The sequence below is a fragment of the Equus caballus genome, chromosome 6 (genome assembly GCF_041296265.1).
Source record: "Equus caballus isolate H_3958 breed thoroughbred chromosome 6, TB-T2T, whole genome shotgun sequence".
NCBI classification, from domain to species: Eukaryota; Metazoa; Chordata; class Mammalia; order Perissodactyla; family Equidae; genus Equus; species Equus caballus.
The window spans coordinates 94,866,911-94,893,747 of NC_091689.1; the positions used below are offsets into that span (position 1 = coordinate 94,866,911).

The window sequence follows — 26,837 nt, forward strand, 5'->3', positions numbered from 1 at the left end:
AGTCCTCATCTCCAAATACCATCACATGGGGGTAGGGCGTCAACAGATGAATTTGGTGGGGGACACAGTGCAGATCGTAGAGAAGAAATAACTTGCCCAAGTTCACACAGTGGGTAAAAAGAAGACCAGAGATTCAAACCCAGGTTTGTCTGAGGCTCAAACCTTTCTGCTGTCCCACATCAGGGTGCCTCGGATCCTGTTTTATCTGTACTAGACACTCAGAAGTACTTGTTGAATTGATTTCAAAAGGTGTCAGATCTGCTGACCTTCAGATCTATAATCTAAAATCCCATTGACTTAAAAATAAAGGATGGGTGAGATGGGTCCATAGACTCATTTTCTGCTTGCTTGGTAATATTTTAAAATAAGCAAATGGTCATTCTGCTCTGTGAGCAGGAGAGCAGAGCCCCAGGCCATGGCTGTGTCTATATGAGGTCTGCTATTTACTGCTTTCCAAAAAATTTCTCTCTCTGAAATATTTTAAGTTGCAGGAGAATCAACCAACTAGTGGAATAGATTAGCTCCTTAAGCAGCCAAGTACACTAGCTCAATTCCTTTTCAGCTGTTTGCTTTTCATCATATAGATATGGTCTGAATCATAACAGGTATAAGGATCTTGTGTCACAGAACTTCTTTACATATTTAGAAATGAAAGTCTCTCTCTGTGTTTGAGGAAGGAGGAATAGAAAGAATCAGAAGACGTATATACGTGTATATATGGGAGCCATAGATGTAAGCGTATGTGTGTGGTATGTGTTTTATAGGAAAGTTTTGATACTGAAGAAACAAATAATAGAACCTTTTTTTAAAAAAAAAACCCAACAGCTTTATTTATTTTTAATATCCCCAAGCATGCCTAGGACATAAAAGGTGTTCAATAAATAACTGTTGAATTGAACTGAGTTCACAGTGTGTGTGAATTTCACCTGTTTTATATTTCTTAATTGTTACCTGCATCCCATTGGTTTTCACAGTGATGACGCATGCATTCAGGAAATAGAGTGTTTAAGGAAAGGAGCTTGAAAAATATATATTACACTGACGTAGAATTCTGTGATTAAAATCGATAATGTGTTTGTCAACATCAAACTTTACTGGTCACGTGGATTTTCAATAACCATACATGCTTTGTGAAAACATTGGAGGTCTCTTAGCTGTGTGAATGGTGCCTCATACGGTATCTGACACCGTAGTCCTCAGTAAACGGATGAATAAAAACAGTCTTCTCTACTCTATTCTGGTGCCTATGCTTACACATCTGTGCCTAAAGCAATGAAATGGGTCATTTCTGTTGCATTATCTTAATTTATTTAATTAATAAGTTATACTGAGTTTCATGTTGATAAAACTAAGTTAATATAAAATATTGTTGTCTATGTGTTGTAAAATTCCCAACATCCCAAATCTTAAGAATGCTTTACTTTCTTAAATTTTCTGTATTATATTTGGATATTTTATTTATATTTGCATGATCATAATCAATCAGAGTGGCTAGTATTTGTCAGAACGCTTAGACCAATTTGGAAAACAAATCTGTGTCACGTGTCTGGTGAAATTACTTCTCACTTAGTCAAATTTATATTCCGCTTTAGACCAGTTCCCCATCTCACTTCATCACTCCCAACCAGAGTGTTATTCATTTCCTATTTGAATAAACAATTTGATGGATTTAAAAATCTTTTGTTTCAAGGTTTCATCATCCAAACATTCTGGAGTTGGCTGCATATTTTACAGAGAGTGACAAGTTCTGCCTGGTTTATCCGTATATGAGAAATGGGTCCCTTTTTGACAGACTGCAGTGTGTAGTAAGTCCTGTCTATCACTCTGCCCGATGCCCTGACCCTCTGAAGCCCCGGGGGGAGCTGCTGAAACCTTCTGAGAGCCGGAGGCCAATGAGTGTCCGCACGAGGGGATAGGCAACAATGGGTTTCCCAAGAAAGCAGAGGACGCCTCCATAAATTAACTTCTTATTCTTAGAAGGCTGCATAAATATCTGAGTTATTGTGTGTTGTGCAACATAATGGCCAAAAGATTTGCTGGTCTTTACTCTTTATTGATTCTGTTTTTCAAATGAGTTTGCATCAACTACCCTTATTTCTCAGATACTTCTTATGTGCATAACTTTGCACAAAGTACCGTTCAATACAAAGGAGAGATATAAAGGGGATACCGACTCCTTGCAGAGAAGGAGGTGGAATAATTGCCATGATTTCTCACAAGATGTTTTTGAAAGCTAAGGTTAAAAATTGATTCCAAATAGATTGTTTCAGTTAAGATGAGCGTAAAAACAGATTATTCTCAATTACCCAAACTATCGTGCCACAAATAACTTTAAAATCTTACTTAATGAAACTTTAAACACAGTTACCTTACTAGCCATATTTTGATTAAGCTTATTTTAAAATTATCGGGTCTTTCCATTGGTTATAAAGAGGCCTAGAAAGGTCGTCAGTAGTAGAGGAAAACTTACCTTGAATTAAAAACAGGTTATGGCAAACCAAAATGTTGACTCACCCCCTCCCCTCACCGTATGCTTCTACTCTGGCATACTTCTATGGGTTTTGCTCAGAAAGTGCAACCAAACCATCTACTGTGTCTTTTTAGGGTAACACAGCCCCGCTCTCTTGGCACATTCGAATCAGTATCTTAATAGGAGCGTGCAAGGCCATCCAGTATTTGCACAACATCGAGCCGTGCTCAGTTGTCTGTGGCAGCATCTCCAGGTAAGTGAGCCCAGTGCTTTAGGTTGCTCCCGAAAGCCCTTTTCTTCATCACGGGTGAGTCACCCCTCACGCTATTTTCTGTCCATAGTTTCCCTCGTTAGGCATGTGCTCGTGTGAAGAACTCTCATCTAAGCATTTAAAATCTTACCTTTTTATTAATGAAAGTGTGTCTACCAAATTTAAAAAGCTACATTTGTGTTGCCAAAGGGAAAGTTTATATTATCTTTGGGAATTATTAATGAATAATGTAGGATAGACAGATTTGTGTATTTTATTAATTATGCCTGATCCCAAACTGTGGAATGAGTCTATATTCATCTCCCTTTTCTCTTTTTGACTGAGGTTTAAGGAACGGTTAAGTGACTTATAGAGGGATTCCTAGCAAGAGGACGGTAGTAAACGCAATTAAAACTCTTGGTCCTTGAGTCTCCAGTGTCTTGCTGATTGCACTGCACCTGCTGCCCTCGAGCTTTATGTGTTCTTCTGTGCTAGCCGAGCGGCAGCTCCAGAGTTTGTTTTTGAGACATGAGAAAATCAGAAGCAACATCTTCCATCTTTCTTCTTCTTCAGTAGACATAGAGAATCATTCCGACAGAGAGTGCGTCCCCTGTAGCAACCCCCTGGTGAGTTTCCCTTCATCTTGACCCTGTCCAAGAGCGGGTAAATACACCTTTGCTGAATAGCAGGGAAGACTGCGTTTAAAAGGCTGCCGCCTCTTCTGAACCGTCTCCCAGGATCTTGAAAAAACCTTTGAGTGTGCTTTTAAGTTGAGCAGAAGAGGGACTGATTACTTACTTCTTTGTTTTTCTGGTTAAATGAACTCCACGTAAAAACATGAGATTTTCGCTCGGTCCTGGGAGACCAGGGGGAACGACCCTTCGCTGCCTGCCCCTGCTGCAGGGTGGTAATTCACCAACTGCTAGTGGCCCAGAGAAGCAGCACAACATCGCTGCACCTCGTGGACCTGGGACAAAGATGGACAGTGAAGGTCCAGGGGTCGGTGGAATGAACCCCTGGGGTCAGTTCCAAAGGGCTGAGGTGGCCCCGCAACCTGAAACATCCCCTCCTCCACACAGCTCACAACAGGCTCGGCGTAGCAGGTGCTCAAATGTATGTTTTCACTGAGCGAATAAATAAATGCCTAGAATATTGCTATACATAGTCTTCCTTTGTGTAAAGTGAGCATGAGCTTATTTTCAATAAGCCAAGGATTAAGTACTAACGTATTAATTAAGCGTTAACACATTAATTTTATTAATTTTCCTGTGGTGTGACTGAGTCTGTCAAATCCTTTCCTGAAAGCGTAGCTCGACAGGAAAGGAGGGTGAGAAGGGAGAGTGTCGAGGTTCTGGTACTTGATGGGGGAGGGGGGCGGGGAAGGCCACCGACTGGGGCAGAGGGACCCTCAGGGTGGAGGGTGCAGACCCAGGCTCCGCCTGCACCACCAGGTCTTCTGCAGCTCCCACCAGGGAGGAGATAGGCCCGTGCCCCTCCGGCGTCTCCCCTGGTCTTAGGCTGGAGCACAGGCTGTGGCCCTGAGTTCTGCTTTCTCATTGTCAGGTAGTGTCTGCACGCAGGTTCCCAGGAAATAGGCTCAGAGGCCGAGGTGTGCCTGCAGGAGACTCTTCAGAGTGCTCTCGGGAACAACAAAAATCAGGGAGGGAAGGGGTCTGGCCCCATGGCCGAGTGGTTAAGTTCGCGCGCTCCGCTGCAGGCGGCCCAGTGTTTCGTCGGTTCGAATCCTGGGCGCGGACATGGCACTGCTCGTCAGACCACGCTGAGGCAGCGTCCCACATGCCACAACTAGAGGAACCCACAACGAAGAATACACAACTATGTACCGGGGGGCTTTGGGGAGAAAAAGGAAAAAATAAAATCTTAAAAAAAAAAAAAAAAAAAAAAAGTCAGGGAGGGAAGGAGGCAGGCAGCATGGGCCTCAGGGTTTTGTGCCCCGGCATCCAACCCGCCCTGAGTAGGGCTGTCACCTGGGTGAGGCAGCTTCCTTCCCCCAAGGGCAGGTCCCAGTTGGGGCTCTGCTATGAGCCACCAGCCGCCACCCCTCCCTGGCTGGCGAACGAGTGCTGCTCTGGGTCCTGAAGGCGGGAATCTGGGCTGCACTATGGCAACCACCGCAGGTGTGGGCAAGGAGCTGACGGGACCAAATGATTCTCCCTTCTCATCTACTTTCCACCCCGCCTTCTTCCCCCCCTTCCTCCTAGTTCAGTGTCCGCTATTGTATAAATCAGAGAGATCTGAGTTAAGAAGTCGGCTTTCCCCTTAAAGCGTGATTCTAAGCAAATTGCTTAACTTCTCTAAGCCTCAGTTTTTCCCTCTACAAAATGCTAATAAAAGAATAATAGCTTCTATCTTTTAGGGTTAAATGACAGAGAGTGTATATGGTGCTTGGCAAAGAGCACTCACTCAGATGGTGGCTTCTGTTACAGTTGGTCAAGAAGCAGCAGGTGGGGCCAGCCCCACGGCCTAGTGGTTCAGTTAGGTGCACTCCATTTTGGTGGCCCGGATTCGGATCCCAGGTGTGGACCTACACCACTCGTCAGTGGCCATGCCATGGCACGAACCCACACACAAAAAAAAATAGAGGAAGACGGGCACAAATTGTTAGCTCGGGGCAAATCTTCCTCATACAAAAACAGGAAGATTGGCAATAGATGTTAGCTCGGGGGGAATCTTTCCTCAGCAAAAAAAAAGAAGAAGAAGTGGCAGGAGTGTCCATGATAGAGGCTAAGAGATGTGATGGTCAGTCTTTTTAGTTGTCACTCTTTTACTTATTATCTTCATTCATTTGGGCCGCTATAACAAAAATGCTATGGACTGAGTGGCTTATAAACAACGCATGTTTATTTCTCACAGTTCTGGAGGCTGAGAAGCCCAAGATCATGGCACTGGTCCATTCTGTGTCTGATGAGAGCTGCTTCCTGGTTCACAGACAGCCGTCTTTTCTCTGTGTCCTCACTTGGTGCAAGAGGCGAGGGATCTCCCTGGGGCCTCATTTCTAAGGGCGCTGCTCCCTTCATGAGGGCTCCACCCTTGTGACCTAATCCCTTCCCAAAGGCCCCACTCCCCAATACCATCACATTGGGGGTTAGGATTTCAACATATGAATTTTAGGGGGACACAAACATTCAGTCCATAGCACTTATTTCTGTCATCAAGTCCTCATGTTTGAAAAGGGGACCCACCACCTGAGCTCTATTTTAATAAAAATCGCTTCTGTGTTAACATGTTTATGAACATTTTGAAAATCACATTCATTTTAGTTGCCGCGTATTTATAGGACATCCGTTGTGTGCAGAGCATGGTACTGGACCACAGGGGAAGACAGTGACGACCGTAGTCCTGTCCTTGAAGGTTGAACCTCGTGATCAGAGAGAGAATGCACACACAGAAAGTAGGCATGTGGTGTTACCGATGCCCAGTGCAAGGCTGGCTGAGAGGGCTTCTTCTAGTGAGAGAGTTCCAGGCCAAGCCTTTGAGGAGACGGGTGATGGCAGTGGATGGGTTGAAAAAAGGGATGAGAATATTCCTGGTGAGGCAATAATTTGTTCAAGGAAACAGAGTAGAGAATTGCCAAGTGTATAATGAAAGCAAGACAAATGAATTGATTGGAGAGGAAAGGATGAGGCTGGAGAATAAGGAAAGATAAGACTGGAAAGGAGTAAGGAATGTGCTGGGTACAGGGTGGCATGGAGCCTTGAATGATAACTGGCTGAGGACCTGGGTTGGACAAGCCGGGCTTTGGCAAGGGACTCTGAGGCTTCTCTGTGGTGTAGGTAGGAACAGAAAGGTTCTGGAGTCTCTTAGGTGGTCTCGCAATTGAAAAGGAGGCCATTTCTTCCAGGCCAGTATCTCCAGGACTTGTCTAGTCGTGCCGAACTGTAAAATCATTGAGATGGCACTGCTGGACAGAATGCCCAAGGGGCAGTGTAGATACAGAATACCAAGGAGAGCTGATCAGAGACAGACCTTCATGGAAGAGGCAGGACATAAACTGGAAATGCAGCTAGCAACATATTTTATTTTTTCAGTTTGGTTAAGGGGCTGCTGATGATTGTTGCTTTTCTGGGTTTTCCAAAGGGTTCGAGGTTCAAACACAATCATAAATAGACTACGCCCACCCAGGCATGTGTCAGGGCGTGGAGTTCTGGGGCCACGGGCATTTATTTGAGAATTATGTTTCACAAGGGCTCACCGTTGTGTCCCCATCTGTTCCAGAGCAAATGAGCCCCTTCCATAGCCGCTGATCTCTCGGCCCTTCTGCTGAGCCCAGAGCAAAGATGCTGATAAGTGCCAACTCTGACAGGTGGTTTCCCCGTCTCCTTGGTGATGTGCACAGCTGCTCTCGAGAAACTGGAATGAGACCCACTCATTTCATTCAGGGTGCTGAGCATCTGTCACATGGTAATGACATTTGGTCCCCAGCGGTCCTGGCCCAACGTGAATTGGCTGACCTAGACTACCCTCCCGAATCTCTTTTAAATGAATCCTTCACTTCGCTCTGAACTTGGGCCTCCCTGATTCTGGGTCCCTCTATGGACAGCCTAGTGCTTTTAGGGAGCTCTGAAATCCCTTTTTCTGCCTTTGCCACATTAATCTTTTAATTCTTTATGGGGAAAGGCAGCTTCTAGGACAGATGTCTTTTATTGCACAGCCCTGAGAATTGGCTCAAAGAAGGACACCTTGGGACTGGCCCCGTTGCCTAATGGTTAGGTTCAGTGTGCTCAGCTTCTGCCACCCCCAGTTCAGTTCCCAGGCGTGGACCTATACCACTCATCAGCCGGTATGCCGTGGCAGCGACCCACACACAAAGTGGAGGAAGACTGGCACAGATGTTGGTTCAGGGCCAATCTTCCTCACCAAAAAAATTTTTAAAAAGGACACCTCAAAATGTGTTAAATAGCGACTTTTTCTATAAGGCTCTGTTTTTGTTAGAGTGAGCAATGGAAGATATTATTGCCTTTATTTTCTGTCCTGCATTTGGGCCTCAGACTGATGAATCACAGAAGAGTTTATCCTACATCATTTGACATTATTAAGTAATGTTTTTCACAGCATGAAATAACATGGCACGATATGCATTAAGTGAGAGTAAGTGAAAAAAAGCCAAATTGAGTAGTATACAGTACACAATTATAACTCTGTAGAACTACAGATTCATGAATTAAAAAAAAAATTAAAAGTAAATCATACCAAAATATAAATAAGGCTTTGTTTAGATGGAGAGACTATGGCTTTTTATGTAATGGCATTTTACTTCTACTTTATGTCTTAAAAATTATATTTAAGGATTATGTTCTACTCTTATAATAAAAATAAAATTTATTAGAAAAAAGTAACTTGCCATGAGACCCTTCCACCTCAAACTGAATAATCAGAAGTTCCAAGATGGAGTGTCTAATTGCTAAGGTACCCTAACAGTTCATTCGTTCTCTGTAATTACTTCTAGCCACAAAGGAGCTTGATAACCTAACACCTTCATGGTTTCTAAAATAGTTTAATAAACGAAGATTGCAAGGTCGTTATTCAGCAGCCTGGAACCCAAAGTGTGGGCAACACCCTTTGTGTGAGCAAAGTGCAACTGTGTGCGCCCAGCCTCGCCCTCTCAGGTCACGGTTTTCTCACTTGTACCTCCAGCATCAACTGAGATGATGTCAGGCTGGCACTTCCAAATTCCGTGATCTTACACCTGCCTCATCTAGTACTGTGCTCTGGACTCATGGATCTGGGGACCGGGGAACGAGATGACCCCACATTCTCCTGAATCCTGACCAAGCTTTACCAGTCCCACTGCTGCGGAGCAAGGATGAGCCCAGGAATTAGGGCGGCACCTCCAGAGAGCAGGTTAGGCAGAGTCCTGAAATACCTCTTCTCCAGAAACACTCTCTCTCTAGACTTTTCTCTGCCCATCCTCTTTTTCAGGAACCACCCCAGTGGCCTCACTGAGGTCCCTGTCTCCTGTCACTGGTCACCGGTGTGGCCTTTGGGGTCTCTCAGATCTCAGCCCGGATCCCTGCTCTTCTACTTCCTAGCATGCAACCTCGGGTAAGGTAGCTCCAGAGGCTGGGTCTGCTCTCTCGCAGCCTGCCCCTCCTCCTGCTTGTGACGTGAGGTGAGGTCATCTGTGCACAGTGCAGCCCAGGGCTGGCAGTGAGCTTGATTACTCCCGTAATGGAGACTGGCCTCTCCCACTCCCGTAAGCATGTCATCCTCCGTCCTGCGATCCTGGCACACACCTGGTTAGAGTTCCATGTGGGTGCAGCTCTAGTTCTTAGAACTTCCTTTATATTGAGCTAGAATCTGTCTTCCTGTGACTCACCCATCAGCCGTTATTTTGCCACTGGGATTATCTACATACAGTTAAAGAAAAGAAGAGATAAAAGTTCATTTCATTTCTGCTTTGTAATCGACAGTTTCTTAATCTTTTATGAGTAGCTGAATAAAAAGATGTTTCTTCCAGTTAACTGCATAAATCGACAGAGCATGGAACAGGGAAAAAGGAGAGCGAGGCTGGAGTCCTGGCTCTATCACTAACAAGCCATTTTGCATAGAACAAGTCATTTCAATCACGTGGCCTCATTTACCGAATCTGAAAACGAACCCGCAGCGATGACAAATGAGTTTCATCTCACATTTCTTCTTTGATTGATTGGTAATGACTTTCTACCTGCAGTGTTGAAAGGGACTCTGGAGTGAGTGTGTTCTGAACTCACTTAGTGATGTCTGCCAAGAATCGTGGAGGGAGTTTTGGCGATATTTGGGCCACATATTTGCCACATGCAGAGTGGTCTAAGGCTACTTATGGTTTCAAATTCTCTCTAACAGACTGATGATATCAACAAATGTTTGCCTAGTATCTTCTATAAACTCAACATTATGCTTATATAAACAACATTAGTTGGTCTCTGAGTGCCAAGTGGTAAATACAGTCTGTACAGCAGGAACTTGGAGAAAGGAGGACCACGGGAATCCAGAGTTTTAGAGGGAAAACTTCCTGAGGAAGTGAATCTTAGGCTGCATAGAGGATTTCCATAAAAATAAGGGACGGGGAGTACTTTGCAGGTGAGGGGGACCGCAGTAAGCGCTGTCTATCCTGACTGCACTGATAAATGCTAACACATGCAGGGGAGCTGCTGGGCTGCAGACGGATTGGGGAGCTCAGCAAAGCCAGAGGACTTCAGACCTCACGTGAAAGCCCACTGAATAACTTATTAATGCTCCCAACAACGCTGAGTTTAGGTATCACTGGTCTCAGCCTGGCAGAGGAGAAAGCAGAGAACTGGCGAGGTTAGTCTGGCCCTGTCACGTGTCTGGAGATGGGAAGGAAGGTGGGGTTCTATGTTTGTGTGGGTCCACCAGTCACGCTCTTCTTAGGTAATTAAGGGTTCCGAGCCAGGATTCCTGGCAGCATGTTGGTTTCGCCGGCGGAGGCAGGGAAATTGGGCAGGAGAGAACATAATTCGTAGGTGCAGATTCGGAAATGTTGACCTTGGGCTCCGAGTGAAATGTCAGTAGGCAGCTGCCTTGGAAGGGGGATGCGGCCTAGAGATCTGCATTCGGCATCTTTGCCCTGTTCAAGCAGTGAGAGTAAATAACCTTCCCGGGAGAGACTATCAAGGACACAGCTGCGGAACACCCAAGGAGGAAGCCAAGCCCACATCTCAAAGGTATTTTCAAGAAGTCTGGTGGTTTAGTTAGCACAAAATGTCTAGGTAATTTGAACTCTTCAAAGAGAATGTTATAAAAACAAAATTCATTTCCAGATGGTAGAATTTGAGGAGGAAAAGGATTTAAAGGAAAGAATCTTGAAGAGTTGACATCTCCGATCTTGGCAAAAGACCCTCACATTTTTATTTGGGAAACGAAGATGTTTTCGAATTACAGGATCACATAAGAGCATCTGAAAGCAGTAAACTCTTGTTATTTCCATCCTATCCCGTGGCGAGCTTAATTGTTTTCACATTTATGAGCAATTTTAAATGGAAATGCATTTTATCTCCAGCATTTTTCATCCCAGACAGTCTTTCCTGCTAACGTTTCCAAGGCGAGCAGATAATCTTGGTGAACGTGTGTGATGTTTCCTATAGGATCGAGTTCTCTCGTCGGTATTGTCGTTTGTGTCCTGCCAAGTGAAAGAATCTTTCGTACAAGGGAGGTGGCCTAGGAAAGAAAGGAAGGAAGATGCCGTTTGCTTAAAAATGAATTTTTACAAAATAGAAATTGATTAGAGGTGTGTGGTCGTGGTAAGTGCATGGAGACTTTCCTTTGTGAGGGACTGGAAAGACTGAGGGGTTGGGAAGGAGGGTAGGAAGCCACAGGTGGGCCCCCTCCTACGTTGCGATACCCTTGCCTGAGGACCCAAGCTCTTCACCCCCCCCCCCCCCACCGCAGTGTTGGCAGGTGGCAGGGATGGCCAAGTCCTCAGGGAATGCAGAGTCTGATTGTTTGTTTGACTGACTGGTTAATGAACCAATCTCCTCCCTCTCTTTCTCTTCCCCCGAAAAACTATTTTTGTTTTTTAGAAACATTTTAGGTATTAACAGTTCTTTTTCCTCAGACTTTCCTATTTTCCTTATAGTGTTTGTCTTCTTCCAAGATATCTAAATATGTTCATTTTTTTCTAAGGGATGCCAAAACAATTAAATATTACATAAGTTAAAATTTCCCCTATTAATTCTATTTATCACCACCGTCTCTAAACCCCAACATTCATTTATTTATACACATGGATACATACATTGCCAAACAATATATATTTTTTTCTCTCCATGGTCTTAAAATATCTGGGAATGTTACTTTAGTCTGTTCTTCCACAACTTCTCTGGAACTATTGTGAAACTCAGCTGATGGCTTGAAAGTCCTCAGATCTCCAGGGTGATCCTGCCGCCCTCTGGACCTTTGTTCCTTTAAATTGGTGTCCCTGAACTTCTAGCGGTAACCAGCCAGGGTACCTTGGGGCTTCCTGGGGCTTTAAGGTAAGGTGCGGGGTGTGGGGGGGGGGGGGGGCGGCGGTCGGATGGACAGTGGCCAGGCTCCGTCCTTTAAAGTGCGTTTCCAGGCCTTCCGTGTGTATCAGGCGCCCTGCTTGCGTTCTCTCCTTTAATCCTGGTAGGAGCTCTGTGAGGTCAACATCGTTACATCCTTTTTCCTGCAGGGAAACTGAGGCTCAGGGAAGCTGTGCTGGTTTGGTTAGAGACACAATTTCACATATAAAGCAGGACTACTCCTTATTGGCTGGGCCTGTACACAGAGAGCCTGGACTCACAAGGCACCAGTTAAGCAAAAACAAGCTTGAATAATGTCTCTCGGTCGTGCCTGGGTTCCATGGGAAGGAAAGAGAAAGCTCCATAACCCCGTGGGGAGTAAACAATCTCAGCTTCATTCACTTCAGGCCTGATGCGCTGCATGCTGAAATGGGGGAGGAGAGTGTGCCCTTTTCCAGTAACCTGTGGGTTCCTGGAGAAACTGGGTCTTGCCTCATCTGATGAGGGAAAGAAGGGTGTCATGGTGAGGGGTGTCATGGTGTTGCAACAGGAGTGACACAGACAGCAAGATGTCCTATTGCTTCAGGGTGTCAGGGAGAAGCCAGCTGGATCCTCTTTATCTCTGGGGCCGGTTGGGTGGAGCCTGAACTTTTCCTAAGAGTTGCCAGGCACTCAGGGGCTAGACTACTGGGCACTTAAAATTCCCCCTAAAATACTTTAAAAATAAATATCTTTAAAAACCAATCATGCACTTACACATAAAACGTGGCATTTGCGCTTGAATTCAAATCCTGTGTTATAATCTAGGTGTATCATCTCCCTTTATATTTAAGGCCCAAAAGCTTCAACTAAATTAGGAGACAACCTAGTGAGCAAAGAAAGCAATTCTTGTAGCTTTTGAAAGAGTTGTCCTAGAGACCCCTAGCAACAGAGAGATTAAGTAACACCCCCAGGGTCAGAATCCCAGTTCACCACGTGCTGTCGGATTTTCCCCACCTGCTTTTTAGTGCACCACCGCTGATCCTTCTGCTGGAGGAATTGTCTAGAGAGGCGATGGCCTTTCTGTTACAGGAAGTAGCCTCGTGGGAAAGAAAAAAAGAAGTAGGTTGTAGAAACACTACAGTGAAGGTGTAGGCCGTGGGATGTTTCTCTTCTCTCTTTTGGTGACCACAGTAGCTAGCAAGCCACCGTTTCTGGCATTATATCGTTATATGATCTTAGTTATTTTATATTGTCTTTATTTTGTTAGTCTGTTTTTTTGCCCACAGGATAAACGTAATCAGTTGACCTGCACGGTGGCTGAAGGCATTTTATGTTTGAACGTTCTATTTAAGGTTGAAGAAGGGGATGGAATTATGGTAAAATTGATTGTCGAAGGGCCTTTTGCAATTCCCACTTTCCTAAAACGGAACATTCTTCCTCAGCTCCATTAACCTTTATTTAGAACAGAGTAAATCACTGGACTCAAAATTTATGTTACACCCTAAAGTCCGCTGGTAAACAACTTGTCTTTTGACCAAATACCATTATTCAAAGTGCAAACGCAATGCCCTAGAACAATTGCACATTCTTCCTGACGGCCTCTCCCTGACCCAGTGTCCCCTGTGGTTTGTTGGGTAACTCGTTGTGTTCACCCAGCACACTGCCCGACACTTACAGAAGCATGAGTCACCAGTTGCTGAAGGCTGCCCCCAGTGGTTCTGAGGGTCAATAAATGGATTAGATTATGGGTTTTGTTGTCTTTGCTTTTTTTTTTCCTTTTGTATTTAGAAAAGACCTGTTCTTCAGAGATTCTAAGTGTTTCACAAATTCAGCCTTTGTATTCTCATGGTTCTGGCGTGTTATGACTTTATTCCTTCTTTAGAGCTGGGGGGAAGAGGAAGAGGGCTAGATGTCTGACATTGAAACTTCGGCATTCAGAATCTTTCGATCCTCCTCCTGGGCTGAAAGAAACGGCAAGGGAGGGTGGCTGTGTGCAGAAGACAGCCAGGCTCTTGGTGAGGCAGCAGCTGGAGGGGCAGAAGCTTGGGTCCTGGGAATGAGAGTTAGGGGCCCCCTGTGCCCACCTCAGCTCCCGGCACCCCTGGCAGTCTCCTGCACTCAATGCCCCAGCACTCTGGAGTGGTCAGGGCATCTCCAGGAGCCCCAGCCTTGATGTGAACTAGTGAAGCGTGCACCTGTGGAAGAAGTAATTGTGAACTGAGTGTCTGTTCTTATCTAGAGCTGGAGAGAGCGTAGGCTCTGGTGTACTCCTCATCCTCAGGGGATGTCAGCATAGTCAACGCTGCTCTCTGGATGAGAAAACCAGAGGATGGATGAGGAGTGACAGAGATCCGTGAGGCCCAGGCTGGCCTTAGAAGCTGCCAGGCCTGAAGTATCTGGGGAGAAAATACAAAGCAAGGAGAAAAATGAGGACTGTGATTATTGATACAAGTCTGGAGGGCCAGGCCGTGTCTGACTTTCTCCTCATAAACCCAAGGGTCACACATCCGGTGAGGGCCCTGGGGCCCATGCTGAAGAGCGTCCCTTTGGATCTCACCATTTTCCTGCCAGCATTAGAGGAGAGAGAGTGGACAAAGTCTAGAACGTGTCCTTCTCCATCCTTAAAGGGCCCTAGGATGTCTCTTCACTTTGTTTGTCATCAACACAGTGCTAGACAAGGTGTGGACTAGAATCCTTGAAGCCTTAGCTTCACGTCCTCTAAGTAGAACTAGGACTCGGAATCCTCTGAATCGTTATCATACCTGCACTTCAGACCCGTGGAACTACTGTCTGCCTGTTGGCTATTTGTACGGGGACAGCAAGGGCTTCTGGAGCTTTTGTAAGGTCCAGTATTTGTTCAGCATTAAGAATTGCTTCTTCTTATCCTGTAGCTATTACCGCTTTTAATAACAATGTGTAGTACTACAACTATGCCACTTGGCATCTTGGATGGGCAGGCCTGGTATTAGAAGCTTTGTTGGCAGGGGACAAAAAGCCCTAGGCAACACTGAGACATGGGCAACTTTCTCCTGGCCCACCCACCTCTTTTATCAACATCCATCTGCTCTCTTATGATTAATTACTCGTTTTCGTCTTACCAACCATCTGTTGAGCATTACGGTGTACCAGGAGTAGGTTATTTATATTCTCCATGCCAGTTCTGTTGTTTCCCTCATTTCACATGTGAGGAAAGATGACATTGAGGCTTACGGGGTGAAGTAAACTGCCAGTGGTTCCAGAGCCAGGAAAAGGCAGAGCTGGCCCCAATGCAGGCTGTGTGCCACGTGAAATGCATGGGCGCATCCTTTCCCATCCCTGCTGGGATGGCCCTCCGAAGGGAGCACTCAGCCATGAGGTGAAGTGATCGTTAAGCTTTTGATGGGACGAACAGCTAACACCGACTCCAAGCGCTTGGCCTTGGCCTCTGCAGATATTTGCATTTTAAATAAGACTCAAGCACAAATAAGCCGTGGAGGTAGAATAGTGCAGTAGGGTATCCTTAAGGCAGGGTCTCCCAAAGATTCCTCAGATCACCACAGGTTAGTGGCTCTCTTCTGCTAAGCCGAGCGTTGCACACACAGCTCCATGCACGCAGCAGACACGTGATTGTTAGCTGATTAGAGCTCCGTTACTGTTCTTGTCACATGTAAGGAGAGCCCAAGGAAAGCTGCTTGGTGAACTTTAGTTTCTCCTGTTGACAAGCCATCGGCTGTGTCCACCAACTGCATGTATGTGTCTGTAAGTAGGAAATGCCCAGTCTTCCTAGGGCAGGCTTTTGTTTTAGGTTTTATACAACACTTGGATTTATACTGTAAGAAAAATGGGAAAATGTGCTCTAGTTCGTGGAAAATTGCATATGGCTTTATTTTGTCCACACTTGGAAGTAACCAGATGTGAAGGGGAGCTTGTCACGTTGTTTTTCACCCGAATGCCTTTGTGATGTTTTGTCTTGTTTGTCCTTGATCCCAATTTTAGTGCAAACATACTTTTGGATGATCAGTTTCAACCCAAACTAACTGATTTTGCCGTGGCGCACTTCCGACCCCACCTTGAACACCAGCACTGCACCATCAGCGTGACCGGCTGCAACAGGAAACACCTGTGGTACATGCCCGAGGAGTACGTCAGGCAGGGCAGACTCACCGTCAAAACCGACGTCTACAGCTTTGGGATTGTGAGTTCACCAAGGGGGGTATTTGTCACCAAGAAGGCTCTAAATTCTAAGAATTTTTTTAAGGGCATTAACTTTTAGACCTATTGATTTCCTGTTACTTATTGTCTTTTACATTAAAATTATGCAGTCAGTCAAGCAATAAAATATAAAGTCGTTAATTAGAATGAACTATATTCATCGTCAAGGTTAGTTGTTGCAACCAATTGTGTGTATCTATTTAACAAATGTAGCTGACTTTCTGTGTATTCCTTGTAGGTAATCATGGAAGTTCTGACAGGTTGTAAAGTGGTGTTGGATGAGCCAAAGCACATCCAGCTGGTAAGAATTGTGTTCGTCTCTGCGCCTGTCTCTTGGTCGTTTTTCCGATGGAGTTCTAAATGATAAGCTTGTCTTCTCCTGTTCCTAGAGGGATCTTCTTATGGAATTGATGGAAAAGAGAGGCCTTGATTCATGTCTCTCATATCTAGATAAGAAAGTGTGTCCCTGTCCTCGGAATTTCTCTGCCAAGCTGTTCTCTTTGGCGGGCCAGTGTGCTGCAACACGGGCCAAGTTGAGACCATCGATGGATGAAGTATGTATGCACATGGTTTTATTCAAAACTAAGCCCCTGGAAAATGTAAACTGGATAAATTGTGTGTCTAAGTGAATTTTTTATCATTGAGACAAATCCAGCCCTCAACAGACAACTCTAACCAAATAGATAGCTTTTCCAGGTCAACAGGTCACATTATTTGATACTCTGGTAGGGGTCATTATTGAGTGGAACCAGGCACCACAGAAAATTTAGTGAAAAGACCTAAGTCGTTTGGAGAGAATATTTTATTCAACCTTCATTAAGAGATCTGGCCCATTAAAAATGCAGTGTGTATTTCCCTTATTGATTTTTTTATGTACTCATCTGTTCATGGGATTTAATCAGCCATTCACTTATTTATTTGTTCAACAAATATTTATTTAGTGCCTACTCGGCAGGTGCCAGACTTTGTACTGGGTGCTGGGGATACAAGTGATCAAGATATAGTCGCTGTCCTCAAGCAGAAGGGAGTCCAGGCCCACGTGGGAGCAGAGAGTCAGAATACTTACCAGCCTGTGGAAGTCAGGGAAGCTTCTTGATGGAGGTGATAGTTAGGCTGTGATCTGAAGAACAGACTGGATTTAGGCAGCAGTAAGGATGGAAGGACATCCTAGGCAGAGAGAATCTACACCTGCAGAGGCTCACAGGTGATGGATTTCAAGGCACTAAGACTGCAGGTAGTTCAGCATCATGGAAGTGGGAGGGGGTGAGGGAAAAGCCGGCGTGGGTAAAATGATAGAAGGTTGGGGGCTAGCCCGGTGGCATAATGGTTAAATTCACATGCTCCACTTCAGCAGCCTGGCGTTCGCCAGTTCAGATCCTATGCACCACTCATCAAGCCATGCAGTGGCAGCATCCCACATACAAAATAGAGGAAGATTGGCACAGATGTTAGCTCAGGGACAATCTTCCTCACCAAAGGAAAAAAAAAAAGATAGAAGGTTCCAGGAGGTAAAATATGAATTCCATTCCAGAAGTTTCTATTTTATCACAGAGCCATGAAAGGGTTTTAAGCAAGGAGTTGACTTAATCAGAATATGCAGAGCACTGCCTAAGAGTCAGGAGAACTGTATTCTAGGCCTGACACCACCAGTAAGACCTGTGTGACCTGGAATCTTGGGCCCAAGAGGAGCTATGTGATGTATAGTGGAAGGAACATGGAACCGGGAGCCAGGTGTTCTGAGGTCAAGCAACAGGTCTGCTTCCTTAGTGGCTGGTGATAGTGATTCCCTTTTTTAGCCTCAACTTTATTATCTATAAAATGAGAATAGTAATATTGTTTATGCAGATTAAATGAGGTGATGTGGGGCTGGCCCCGTGGCCAAGTGGTTAAGTTCACACACTCTGCTTCAGCAGCCCAGGCTTTGCCAGTTTGGACCCTGGGTGTGGACCTACACACTGCTCAGCAAGCCATGCTGTGGAGGCGTACCAAATAGAAGACTAAAAGGACCTACAACTACGATATACAACTACGTACTGGGGCTTTGGGGAGGAAAAAAAAAGGAGGAAGATTGGCAACAGATGTTAGCTCAGGGCCAATCTTCCTCACCAAAAAGCATACAAAATAAAATGAGGTGATGTGTGTGAAAGCACTTTGTAAATTGTAAAGCTCTCTCTATATATTTTTTAAATTACATGTGTATATGAAGGTATGTTATATATAATTTTATATGAGGTCAACAGTTCTCACTTTGAGCTACACATTCAAATCAACTGGGATGCTTTTAAAATTCAGATTCTTGGGCCCCCCATCTCCATATTTTTTGAATGCTAATCTTTAGGTTGGGGCTAAGGGATCTGAAAGCTCTCTTAGATAATCCTGGCATCTGAGAACCCAGGTCGAGTCTGCTGTCCCCCAGCCCCTTCCAGTGCTCCACAGATTAAGGTGGAAGTGAGGAATGATGAGACTCGCCCAAGGTCACAGAGTAGTGGGTGCCAATTTGGGCCTGAAGTCAGGTCTCTTGAAATTTAATTCAGTGTAGTTTCTTGGCTTCAAGTCAATACACTCATTAAAATGAAGAGGTTTACCTAATCTTTAATCCCTTCTTATTCAAAATTCTATGGTTGAACTTATTTTGTGAGCATCAGAGAATACTCCTTAATTGGTAGACAGAAAGAAGGTAAAAAGAAAGGTTATTCAGGGCCAGCCCCGTGGTTGAGTGGTTGTGCTCTCCGCTTCGGCAGCCTGGGGTTCAGGGGTTCAGATCCCGGGCGTGGACCTACACATGGGTCATCAAGCTGTGCTGTGACCGGTGTCCCATATACAAAGTGGAGGAAGATTGGCACGGATGTTAGCTCAGGGACCATGTTTCTCACAAAAATAAATAAATAGATAGATAAAGAAAGGAAGAAAGGTGATTCAAGCTGAACTCAGTGTTGACTTCTTGGTTCCTCAGGTCCTGACCGTTCTTGAGAGCACTCCGGCCAGCTTGTATTTTGCTGAAGACCCTCCCGCCTCACTGAAGTCCTTCAGGTGTCCTTCTCCTCTGTTCTTGGACAACGTACCAAGTATTCCAGTGGAAAATGATGAAAACCAGAATAACTCTTCCCTGCCTCCTGATAAAGCTTGGAGAAAAGAGAGAATGACTCAGAAAATTCCCTTTGAATGTAGCCAGTCTGAGGTGACGTTTCTGGGCTTTGAGAGAAAGACAGGGAGTCAGAGAAATGAGGATGCTTGCAACATACCCAGTTCTTCTTGTGAAAAGAGTTGGTCTCCAAAGGATGCAGCTCCATCCCAGGACTCCAGCACCTGTGGTGTGACTATGGACCCTTCTGCAGAAGCTCTGGGCCAGTCTTACAGGAGCAGGCCAATGGAGATTAGCTGGTCTTCTGAATTTTCCTGGAATGAATGTGAAGAGTACAAAAAGGAGGCAATTTCACCAGAAGATAAGGAAGAAAGCAAATATTGCTGAAGTACCTGAGTGCTGGTGTCATCATGGGGAGACATTGTCTTTCACGAGTAATGCCAAGAGGATGAGTGATGGTGAATTTGGGTAATGCTGATCAACAATCTGGACAATTCTATTCCTTCCTTTCTACCTCGAAAAACGGGGTGGCTTAGAAATTTGTTTTATCAGGATAATTGCTTCATGATCAAACATGGGCTCTGGCTTTGGACAAGCACAACAATGAAAACCTACCGGAAAGGGAGTGGATTCTAATGGTCTCCATCAGCATCTGCGTGAGCTCAGAGCCTCCGGTCTGCTGAGTATGGTCAGTTCACTTGGAGTCCATTGTGTGGTTTCATCTGCCTGCCAGGACTTAGGAAATGTCTAATTTGTGAATGGTAATAGATGCCTTTTTAAAGAATTACCTTCTTGTTTATTTCGATTGACCCTTAGTGTTTCTGTCCATCTCTGTCAAGCCCGCCTGACTGAAAATGAGCCAGATTCATCCTCAGCTCTGTCGTGTTCTGTGGAGAGAGGGAATTCCTCCCCAAGATCTCTATTTCTGTATTTAAACTCTTAGGATAGATTATCACATATAATATGGTTATTGAGTATTATGACAATTTTTTTTTTGAGGAAGATTAGCCCTGAGCTAACATCTGCTGCCAATCCTCCTCTTTTTGCTGAGGAAGACTGGCCCTGAGCTAACATCCGTGCCCATCTTCCTCTACTTTATATGTGGGATGCCCACCACAGCATGGCTTGCCAAGCAGTGCCATGTCCACACCCGGGATCCGAACCGGCAAACCCCAGGCCGCCGAGAAGCGGAACGTGCAAACTTAACTGCTGTGCCACCAGGCCAGCCCCTATTACAATTTTTTTTTACAAACTTGGAGACCTACTATATCCTGAGTAGAATATATCAAGTTTTCATCAAATGATTTTTGTCCTTAAGAAAATGCCTGGTCATAAGGGCTGAGGTTGGCTTTTTGTTTGATTCTGTACCTTACAACTCTGCCTTTGCTCTTGCTCTTTCCTGGATTTCCCCCTTTTGAAATCCTACCCAAGCCTTCAGGGCCCAGCAGAACTGCCATCCTTCAGGAAGCTTCCCTAATCTCTCCAGCCAGAAGTACTCATTTTATTCACATTTCTATAGCAATGTCTATTTTATACTTGTCACTTTCTGAATTACGGCAAAGTTGTCTGTGTCATCTTGTATCTCTTCTAGATTATAACTCTCTGTATTTATTATTATAACTCCCTGTTGTTGCTGTAACAAAATATGACAATCTTAGTGGGTTAAAACAGCATAAGTAATTATTTTATGGTCCTGGAGGTCAGAGGTCCTTGGCATTCCTTCTGGAGGCCCTAGGGAGAATCGTTCCCTGCCTTTTCTTGGTTCTAGAAGCTGTCTGCCTTCTTTGGCTCGTGGCCTCGTCCTCCATCCTTGGAGCCAGCAGTGTAGCATCTTTGAATCCAGTTGTCTCTCTCTCTGACCTCGTCTTCATCACCTCTTTCTCTTACTTCGGCCCCCTTGCCTCTCTCTTATAAGAATCCTTGTGACTGCATGGGGTCGACTCAGATAATCCAGGAAAATATCTGCATCCCCAAATCCTTAATTTAATCACACCTGAATGTCCCTTTTCTCCTGTAAAGTAATATATTCCTAGGTCTCTGGTATCAGGATTTGGACATCTTTGGGGGCCGTTCCTCTGTCTATCACATTCCCTGAGTGTGTAGGGCCATCTCTTCAGGGCCTAGCATGTTATCCTATACAGAGCAGGTGTTTACTTATAAGTTAAATTGAATTAAATTATCTCTATGAACTCACGTAATCAAAAATTCGCTATAGTAAACATTGCTGAGTAAATTAACAAAGTGGGGATAATGACTGTCTTTATGATGATAGATAGAAACGCTGCACGAAAACCATTTCCAGAGGATTTATGGCCTCTCCCCCTCCAGGACTTTATAATAAAAGGGTAGATCCCTAGCCTTCTGTGCATCAAAGAGATAGGCTCATGGGTTTTTTTGGTGTTTTTTTTTTTTTTGCTAAGTGAGTACGGTTGGGTTAATCTTAGTCAGATTGGAGTCCAGATTCAGGAACGATTAATAAGGAAGTCATCAGGAATCAGGTCAGGTTAACAGACCAAGGTCAGTAACCTGGAGGTACAGTGCTGGGAAAAAGGATCTCAGGACAGGAACTGAGATTCAAAACACAGTAAGCCTTAGTCTGATTGACAGGCCAAATAAAGGCCCCAGGTAAGCAGTTGGGAGAGGCCATCCTCACCACTGGTGTCCAGGGGACCTGCCTGGCTGTCTTCCCCATCGGATCATGGCCTGCATGTTCACAACGCTCCCAGACTGACCGTGTGCTAAGACTAGGAGGGGACGGAGTTGGATTAGACTTCGTATGATTTTAATTCTTGTGACCTGTCCTAGTTTGGCAGCTCCGGATCACACATGTTATGAAAGGAAGCAGTAATTTGCCTTTATATATTGTAAACCATTCTGAGACCAATTTAGCTTATCTTAGTGATGTAGTCTGAAAGTATTTTGGCTGAATTGGGGAAATGAGCCTGGAATCGTGTGAAGTTGCCACTAATAATTCAGAGGAGGTAATCAAGACAATCAAGGATTGATGGCTCTGTGTTAAACTGCTTTTCGCTTTGCATCTGGACATGCCAGTACCGTCAAAGAGAGGTCATCGAGGATGCTCTGAATAACCCAGCCCCGTGTCATTACTCAGCACATGTGTCACCTCTTGGTGTTCTGTTGATTTGAACTTGCTTAGTTGACGTAAAGCAGAGTTTCTCAAACTTAATGTGCATCAGAATGACATGGAAGGCTTGTTAAAAACACAGCTTACTGGGCCCCACCCAGTTTCTGATGCAGTAGGTCTGGGGTTAGAAATTTGGCTTTCTAACAGATTCTCAGGTGCTGCTGCTGCTGCTGCTGCTGTGCAGGCCACCCTTTGAGAACCACTCCCTTAAGTGTCCTCAAGTTGTTATAGATGAGTAGATTCTAGTTTCCCATTTACTTTGTATGATTTTTGAGAGATAGTCATTTCTTTTAATTCTTTTATATTCACCCTATTACTTAGGATTTTGCTTAGCATAGAGAATGAACTCTAGAAATATTGTTAATCAGTGATCTTTTTGACTAGCTCACCCTGCTAGGGTGTGACTGTTGTGGACATCTTAAAGACCAAGTCAGATTATCAATAACCGATTAATGATATGGTAAGCAGATGCCACTGTGGCTGGATTACCAGAATTTTCTATTGAGTGATCCAGTCCTCCTGACTAGATTTGCCTTCTAATTGGTGCATTCATCAATGTTAATTGATAGGAGTGAAATCTTGCATCCCGCTGTGGGCAATGAGAGAATACCTCCATGACTTCGTGATATGGAGACTAAGATACATGACGAAACCAAGAAAGAGCCTCCGAATGTTCTCTCCGATCAGCAAACAGGAATGAGTAAAGAATTTCACTCATCTTTATCCTTGGAGCGCCCGTGGGCAATCCTCCAGGCAGATCCTATGTACTTGTTAGGGTTTTTGTCTCATTTTATAATTTCCCCCAAACATGGAGAATATGTTGTCTTTGAAAATAGCTGTGGGGTTTCTGACATAATCAGTTGTATTGGCTTCTTGAGAAGTGTTATGATGGTCTGTCACTCACTGCATACAGTGATGTGTCACAGTTGGTACATCAGCCTGTGTAATATGACTTTCCTGACCTGAGCTTCAGTGAGTATGGCAAGTGAGGATTACCATGAGTCACGTTCATTAAGCATCTGCCAGAAGCCAGGCACCGTGTTGGCTACTTGGGTACCAAGTAAGGTGCAAGCATTTTAGGAAGGAAGGAAAGGCGTCTGCCCTAGTGAACAGAACAGTGACATCTGTTATGTGAACCACAAATCATTGGAACCGAAAGTGAGGGTGGGGAAAAGGGGAAGGAGGTAGAGATTACTGTGCACTTTTGAGAAAGTAAGGAAGGCTCTTGGAGAAGGCTCCTGGAAAGACAGAAGGGATTAAGAGAAATAGGAGAGTGCCCGAGAAGCTCTCCAGGATGGATACACAGGGACTTGGAGGCCCATGGCTCTACCAGAGCTTTGCACAACCCCGTCTCTGGGGCTAGAAGGGTGGCGTGAGGGCCAAGAGAACTGGGCCCAGAGCTGTGCACGTTTCTTCCTGTTTAACCCTTACAGCCTCCCGGAAGATACAATTCCTATTTTAGAGATAAGGAAACTGACGCAGGGAGGGTGTGTGACTTGCCTCAGGTCCTCCCCGATCTGGAGGAGCCAGCGTTTGAACCCGCATCTGTCTGACTTCAAAGCCTGTGTTCTTTCTTGTCCTGCACATTACACAAAGAAGGCACTGCAGATTCAATCTCCTATGAAAAGGAATGGATGTGAAAAGTCATTTGTTGATTCCAGAAATTTTCAGTAGGCACAGAAGCCTCGCCACGCCTTCTGCCCTTTTCATTATCCTGCTCCTCTGCTGTGGGCACCCACCTCTGTGGTCATTTGATGTGAGTTAAGTGAATTCTTTCATCCATCGATTCATTCATTGAACAAGTGTTTACCAACAGCCTCCTTTGTGCCAGGGGCACTGTTCTAGGAGCTGGGGATACAGTCAAGATGGAATCTGACTAAGATCCGTGCTCTCGTGGAACTTAGGTTTGAGGGAATAAATGAACCAGTGGTGAATAGGGAACTCCGTGGGAGAGCTTTATCTCAGTTCTAACGCTGACTGGCAGCTCTCCGTGAGCTCTCCACACAAAGCCGTCTCAGAGTGTTCTCGGATGTAGACCCTGCCTTCTCTGCCAGCTCCTCTGTCGGGTTTCAGAGAGCTTTTCCCCTTATCCTGTTGAATAGCTGATATCTCCCCATGTACCCAGCGTTTTTCTGTGAATGTGCACTAAGCAGTCACTGACACAGCCTTTTCTTCCCTTGACCTATGAGTTCTTCAGGGCATTCACCCGACGGCTGATGCCATCTTCAGCAGGCTGCTTCTACGGAATCTATGCGTGCCTCCCTCTATTGCCCCATACTGGAATTGACAGTTGACATCTCTCTTCTCCTCCGCAACATGGAAACTTCCCTGAGGGCAAGGCCTATATTCTGCTCATTTTTCTGTCCTTAAAAGCCAGCACAGTACCTGGCACATAATATGGCTCCATAAATATTTGTAAAATGAATGAATCATATAGTTCTTCACAATATCTTCAAAATTGCTGGTATCTGGTGTACCAAGACTGCTATCTAGATTGCACCTGAAGTTTGTCTAACATCCAGACTATCATCAATCATATGCTTAAATGGTTTCATCTCACCATTCTTGGCTAAAAATTATTAATTTCAAATACTGATATCTGAGCTGTCTTTGAAAAGAGGAATTAGACAGTGTGTATATTGCTTATAAATTTGCTTCGTGGTGGAAAATATCCCAAACCGTGCCCAAGCAATGATGGACCAGCATTTTGACAGGGAATAAACTCATGTTAGTTGTATTTTGTTTCCATTTGTCTGTCCCACATTGTTTATATATATTTGATGGTCCATTACACTTGACTTGCAAGTATTTTCTTGGGAGTCATTTTTATTCCAAAGATCTACATTGCCTACCTAACCTTCACTTAGGAGCATTCTTACTGACGTCATCTGCTTTGTTGCAAACTTTTGTGGTCATCTCTATAAATAGCACGAGAATAATTCCAAGGTTTTTTATCGGATCCTTAATTTTAAAATTTTCTTATAGACCACTAATTGGGATGGAGGGTAAGAAGGTAGGAAGAGTTTACTTGCAGGAGATTCAGACTCAGTTAATATCGATGTGTCTAGTAGTGTGCTAGATGCATTCACACATCATTTAAGCTTTAAATGCCTATTGAGCTGCATTCTGTTACTCTAAGATCAAGGAAAATGAGGCTCAAATAAGTTGACACTTGCCCAGGGTCACACCGATGACGGAATGGGGATACAAACCAAAACTCTTTATTCAAGCCCTGGAAATATCTGCTCTGAAAAGGGGTAACTTAAAAATTAAAAGTATCCCCTATTTGAAAATGAAAACAGCTAATAAATACATGTATGTGTTTGTTGTTTTAATATTATTGTTAATTTTGTCCTCCCAGATTGGTCAAGATTAAAGCAATTGACAAGAATGTGGGCAAATGGGCATTCTTGTTCACTATTGGCAGGAGGGGAAATTGGTACAACCTTTTTAGAAGGCAATATGTATCAAATTTGTCAATATGTATCAAACACTTAAATTATGATACACTTTTACTCAGCAATTTGTTTAGGAATTTATCCTAATGAATAAAAATTTCACAGGTATGTAAACGTGAGCACAAAGATGTACTTTATGATGTTTATGATATTAAAATATTGGAAACAGCCTAAATATCCTTCAATAGAAGATGAGTTAAATGAATGATGGCTCATATATACAGTAGAGGTGTATGCAACTGTCATTAAAGACTATTTAGATCTGTGTTTATTGCTATGGAAATTTGTCCTTGAAATATTGAATGAAAAAGCAGACTACAGAATGGCATGTTTAATATGGGTCCATTTATAACCTTGGATATTTTTCAATAATGTATGTTTCATAGAGAGATTTTTGCTAAAAGGTTAATGATGGTTTTTTCTGGGCTATGGTGTTTGGGTGATCTTTACTTTTTTTAGACTTTTATGTATTTGAAATTTTTATAATGAGCATGTATCATTTTTGTTATCAAAAAATAATAAAGCTATTTTTATTTTGGGAAAAAAATGTTTTCTACATTTCTACATTTGCCTGGCTCTTTGCTTAGTTGTGTCATTGGTGACAACTGGCAACTAGTGATAATGCTACTATGCCATTGTCCTTTATCATTTCTGTCTTCAACCTTAGTGACTGGAGCTCCCACGTGGATTTGTCTGGTATCCCCTGAGTAACCAGTTTTGAGAGGGCTTATAAAAAAGCAATTCAAGAGACAAAAACCAGACAAGCTGAAATACAGAAGAGCGGAGAACAGATCACAGTGCACAACTGGGAACACTTGTAATTAAAGATTAGTTAGTTTTGGTGAAATCTTTGAAAGTTACCCTGAAGATCTAGGCTTACAAATCGATGCTTTAAGGAGTAACCTATAGTTAAATTAAAAGCTCTTTGGGGAGATAAATTTTTTACCATAAAATATCCATTCCCCAGATTTGTGCCCCAGTATCCCTTTTTACTCTACATAAAATTTTAATTCACTGAATATAGTAGACTCTGCTCTGTAGTTATCATTGAAAACAAAGATTGTGATAGTGCAGAGAAAGCGTGACTTTTCTCGGCCGGGTGGAGATGGAGCCTTTGTAACATGGCTAATGGGGGCCATGATAACGCATTCATTATAAAGGGAAATGGCAAAGTACCCTCCAGGCAAAATGCCGATTCTAACGAGTTCTACCTGGAGGGACTGCTTTGTGGGCAAAACTAAGTTTCAGAGTGTGTAA

At 44.1% G+C, this 26,837-nt stretch overlaps 1 protein-coding gene across 2 annotated transcripts in view; it reads left to right on the forward strand.

Moving 5' to 3' along the window:
* IRAK3 (interleukin 1 receptor associated kinase 3) overlaps window positions 1-26,127 on the forward strand; it is a 64,390-nt gene extending 38,263 nt beyond the window's left edge. For both annotated transcript variants that reach the window (XM_023644101.2, XM_023644102.2), the window contains 6 exons: window positions 1,691-1,805; window positions 2,605-2,723; window positions 15,680-15,878; window positions 16,134-16,196; window positions 16,285-16,449; window positions 18,849-26,127. In XM_023644101.2, coding sequence (XP_023499869.1) covers window positions 1,691-1,805; window positions 2,605-2,723; window positions 15,680-15,878; window positions 16,134-16,196; window positions 16,285-16,449; window positions 18,849-19,364 — 1,177 coding nt within the window. In that variant the 3' untranslated portion in view covers window positions 19,365-26,127. The remainder of the gene's footprint in view (window positions 1-1,690; window positions 1,806-2,604; window positions 2,724-15,679; window positions 15,879-16,133; window positions 16,197-16,284; window positions 16,450-18,848) is intronic.
* The last annotated feature ends 710 nt before the right edge of the window (window positions 26,128-26,837 follow it).